General features: G+C 32.3%; 1 protein-coding gene across 1 annotated transcript; it reads left to right on the top strand.

The window, feature by feature from the left end:
- The first annotated feature begins 1,871 nt into the window (after positions 1-1,871).
- Positions 1,872-3,039, top strand: LOC132295929 (uncharacterized). The gene is made up of 3 exons (XM_059794189.1): positions 1,872-2,133; positions 2,287-2,393; positions 2,494-3,039. Exons 1-3 carry the CDS (start codon positions 1,872-1,874, stop codon positions 3,037-3,039), a joined length of 915 nt encoding a protein of 304 aa, XP_059650172.1.
- Positions 3,040-5,362: the final 2,323 nt, after the last annotated feature.

Genomic DNA, 5,362 nt, shown 5'->3' with positions numbered 1-5,362 from the left:
GATCAATTTTTTTCACATTCTACAATCATTTCTAAACTGTTCAATTATATCATGCTTCTTTCATGCTAACTCATTCTAGAGGCCCGGTTTGTAATTTCTCCTTCTAATGTGCCTATTTTTTTTTTTTTAAATTCAACTTAGCTAAAATGCTCAAATATATTCAAAACCATACCATATATATATATATATATATATATATATATATACCATATATTTTTTTTTTTCCTTTTTGTCTCTGATTAGATATTGTTAGATCAATTTTTTTCACATTCTACAACCTCTTAAAGGCAAAATCCCTTGGTTTTAAGAAACTGATTTCTTCTTATTTTCATCAACAAACCAATATATATACACACACACACACACACATATGAGCTTAAAATTTTATATTCCAACAAAGTGATAACCCTTTAAATAATCTAATCCAATAATTGGATAATTTTATGTGCATACATAATAATACCCAATATGAACAAAATCCACTAACTATAGAAAAAATTCTAGAAAATCACAAACAGATCATATAAAATTAATTATAGAAAAAATTACAAATAGATCAATATAGAAAAAATTACAAACAGATCAATATAAAATTAATTATAGAAAAAATTACAAACAGATCAATATAAGCTTTCACAATCAGATCATATGATTAATTATAGAAAAAATTACAACTAATACAATCTGATCAATATAAAATTTAGCAAGCATTGACGTATCATTACCAAAGAGAATGCACAAGAGAATCACAAATTGATGTAGCTGACAAAAAATTCTAAAAATCAAATTGAACAATACCATATGTTCATGTATGTTAATTAGATATATAAAAAAAAAATTCATGGAATCCAAACAAATGACCAAACCTTGCCACCCATTAATCGCAAGGAAAAAAAACAAAAAAAAAAAACTTAAATTGTAAATTACCGCAAAACCAAAAAAAAAACTAAGATATTCGAACAAAGTCCAAACCTGTCGAGATCGTCGAAGATAGCAGCGAAGGAAAGCATATCGTGGAAAGTATGGCCAAAAATAGCAGTCCTTCAACTTTTTCCTTTTTCGTCGAAGATAGCAGCGAAGGAAAGCAGTTGTCGCCAAGAAACGCCCAGAACACCAGAGCAATTTTGTGAAAATGCGAACCCTAGAATTGTTGCAACTTTTTCCTTTTATACCTCCTTCCAATTGTTGCCTCCGCTACAGTTAAATGAAGGCTTTGCTTCTTTCGCTACAGGGCTTTTTATCGCAAATAAAATGAAGCAACAAAAAACACCAAAATGGTGTTTCATAATTTGGCCCAAATTTGAAAATATTTTGCAACTGTTTCAAACACAATAAGTCCAGCCAAACATGTTTTGGGCTTTAAATAGGCTACTGTAGCAGGCCTAAAACAAAACAAAACACTTACCAAACAGGGCTTAACGGTTATAATTGTTTGCTTCGATTTAGATACAAGATTTTAAATATATATATATATATATATATATATATATAAATATATATATTAAAAAACAATAATATTACATATATATATATATATGTAATATCCACATTCCTTGTCTTTTTCCTAACGGCTATATTCCCAACGGCTATATTATGTTTGTCTTTTTCCTAACGGATATATTGTGTTTGTTTTTTCTTCAACAACTATATTCTCAATGGCTATATAAACCACTCATTCTCTCATTTTTTCAATTACCAAGTCTATTTATTTACATTTTCGAATTCATTTTCTCTGCTTTGAGTCTTTATCTTTATTATAGAAAAAAAAATGGCTTCATCATCATAATCTATTCCAGTGTCCGTGTCAATTTCTCCATTGAGTTCCTTCATCTTCTAACGGGAAAGATTTTTTTGAAGAACGTCAAAAAAGAATGAATGAAGTGATGCAACTGTTATCGCCTGAGAATGTAAAGGCATTCTTTCGACGTCGTAAGAGAAGATATATTAAACGTGATCGAGAAGAAGCAGCCCAGCGACTATTCCAAGATTATTTTGTTGAAAATCCCACTTTTCCACCCGAGATGTTTCGTAGACGATTTCGGATGCGTCGAGAGTTGTTTATTCGCATTTTAAACGGTGTTACAGCATATGACGAATGGTTCATCCAGAAGCCTGATGCCCTCGGTCGTATGGGTTTCACTTTTATATAGAAGATGACAGCTGCAGTATGTATACTCGTATATGAAATTTCAGTAGATCTTTGTAATGAGTACATAAAGATTTCTAAAACCACTGTGGTTGAAAACTTGAAGCGCTTTTGTGATGTTGTAATTGCGGTGCATGCAGGGCAGTACCAATGCACACCAAACGAAGAGGACATTGCATGTCTGCTTCGAGAAGGGGAAGAAAAAGGCTTCCCAGGTATGCTTGGCTCTATAGATTGTATGCATTGGGTATGGAAGAACTGCCCTATAGGGTTGCATGGCACACACAGGGGAAAAAAATCATAAGCCTACCCTCATATTGGAGGCGGTTGCATCGAAAGATCTGTAGATCTGGCATGCTTTCTTTGGTATGGCTAGTTCAAACAATGACGTGAATGTCTTGAATCATTTCCCAACATTCAATAGCCTGATCAATGGCACAATGCCTCCGATTAATTACAAGGTAAATGGGTATCGACGTACAATGGGGTATTACCTATCTGATGGTATTTATCCCAAGTGGGTAACTTTGATTCAGACCATCCCACACCCAACAATTAGCAAAGATAAATTGTTTGCTAAAAAACAAGAAGCCGTTAGGAAAGATGTTGAACGAGCGTTTGGCGTGTTGCAGATTAGGTGGGCTATAACGCAAGGACCTGTGTATTATTGGGATAAAGAAGATTTAAACGAGATAATGAGAATGTGCATCATATTGCATAATATGATCATTGAAGATGAACGTGGACACATTTTGCAATGGACACCTCCGCCGGATGAGCCAATATCCTTCCCACATATATTCGAAACCCAACAATGTTGGTGGCACACATTTCCGGTCGTTTTAGAAGAATTCGTAATAGAGCGGATAATGCTAATCTCAGGAGACATCTGATGGAACATTTGTGGAATCAATTTGGTAATGAAGATGTTTAAATTTTGTATAATCGAATAAAATGTAATTTTTATATTATTATACGAATTAATTAAATCAGTACGTGGTAAAGATGTTAAAATTTATTAATCGAATAAAATTTTATTTTTTATATTATTATGCAAATTAATTAAATTATTATGTAATAAATAAATAAATAAAATTGATAAGTCAAAGAGTACAAACTTTTTTTAAAAAAAATAATAATAATAATTAAATAATTATACAAATTAAATGACTCTTTTTATTTATTTAAAAAAATGTCTTTTTTTTTAATTAATTAATTAAAATTTGACTATCTTTACATTAATTAATTAATCCAATACACATACAATATTTATTTTACACATCATCACACAATATCACTTTTCTATTTTATATTATTATCACACACAAAGGCCCATACAATGGCCCACCACGCCTGCTGCGGCTGCCCACTGCCAGGCACTACTCCATTATTTAACTGTGGAGTGTGGAGTGTGTAATATTGCATGGGCCCCACTTGTGTGTAATGTGCATAAGAAAGCATTTCATTCTATACAGGTTGAGATATTATATACTTAATGCTCGCGCTAGGGTTGCTCTAAGTGTTTATCTTTACGTAAATTGTTGCTCTAAGTGTTTATCTTTACGTAAATTGTACACTTTCTTGACTTTTCAATCCAAGTTATTTTTGGTATTTTACTTTCCATAACATCATTGCATTAAGTCATTTTTCTTAACTTGTTTATTAAGATTATGTTTAGTTAGCAAGAACTAGTTAGAAAGGAAAAGAAAATGAAATTTTTTTATACACTTGGTTCGATGAAAAGTGAAAACTTTTGAGAAAATAGGATTATCGGATGTTGTGAATTTTCTTACGTCACACAAAGTGGGAGCGAGAGCGAAAGTGGAAGCGCGAAAACGTCAAATCTAAATTTTTTGAAAATGAGAGCGTTTATATATTAGGTTTAAATAAAATTATATCAGGTAGGGTCATGACATAAATATTTTATATTTTTTTATTTATTTAAATCCATATCCAAATATATTCATTATTATTTATTTTATATGTAATAAATAAACAAACTTTTCTCATTTATTTGTAATATTTTCCAATTGGAAAGTTTTTTAGTGGTATATTTTTAAACATGTATAATTAATATATATATATATATATATATGGTAGTATAGCAATGCTAAGTAAGAAATGCATTTATAGTAATATATATATATATATATTGTAATGACCCGGTCATTTTCCTTCCTTTCCCTTTTCTCAGATTTTCACGGATATTTTTTTTCCGTAGTTCTTTTCCTTTATGAGTTCAGTTTTTCATCACTTAGTGTCATCTTGAGTGCTCTGGAATGATTTACGAGACTCTTTTCCTTAGATTGACAACCTCTTTTGAGGACCAAGTCATTCCCACATTTTTCGTTTTTCGACACTATTCACTTTTCGTCATTTTCCCTATTTCATCATTTTCCCTATTTTGTCTTTTCCCTGTTTGTCACTTTTTGGCACAACATCACTTTTCGTGCTTGGAGTTGGTTTTCGACTTCACGTACCTTCATCCTAAGTGGTTTCCACGAAATACGTATCTTTACTTTTGTAAGAAAGTACTTTGGTTGCTCCTGGTGTCCGTAGGGGCATGGATGCACAGTTTTTTAGAATCTTTTTCTTTTGTTGGGGTGTTTTTCATAAATATATTTTGAAGATATTTTATTTTAGGGGTTTTTAAGAAAATATTTTTGGAAGATATTTTCATTCTGGGTCATTAGTGCAGTTTTTACTTTTTGGAGGGGCCATTGTGCAATTAATAAAAATTATTGCAAAAATACTTCGTTTTGAGCCTGGGTCCTCGTACGGGACTTATTTTCACTTTTCATCCAGTCGTGTACTCTTAGAATTGCCTTCTAGTCGTTTTTCTCCAGTTTCTATGTTTCTGGCCTCGGTTGCCGCCGAACTTGTTCGGAGCATATCTCTCTGCTTGGAACTCAGTTTTTGACGCCGTTTCTTCCGTTGTTCATTTTTTCTCATTTTGAATCTTTTTTGTTCACAGAGTTTTTCTGTTTGAGTGCGTCTGCTCAAATTTTACTTTTCCGGACCCGGCGAGGCCCTTTCAAGGCACTTTTAAGGTTTTACTATAAATCGGGGGTTATAAAATTGAAAAGTCACTTTCTCCTCTCTTCATGCACGACCTGAAGCTTCCATGGCAGCCTAAGGGGGGCTGCCACCCTTCTCCTCTCATTTAAACCTCTTTCCCTTTGTTATAAAGTCATAGTGCATTTGCGTTTTGTGTTT

This window comes from Cornus florida, unplaced genomic scaffold (genome assembly GCF_030987335.1).
Source record: "Cornus florida cultivar Cherokee Brave unplaced genomic scaffold, ASM3098733v1 CherokeeBrave_3.0.0_Hap2_Chr02, whole genome shotgun sequence".
NCBI lineage: Eukaryota > Viridiplantae > Streptophyta > Magnoliopsida > Cornales > Cornaceae > Cornus > Cornus florida.
Note: the sequence above shows the minus strand (reverse complement) of the source record. Positions and strands in the feature narration are given on the sequence as shown.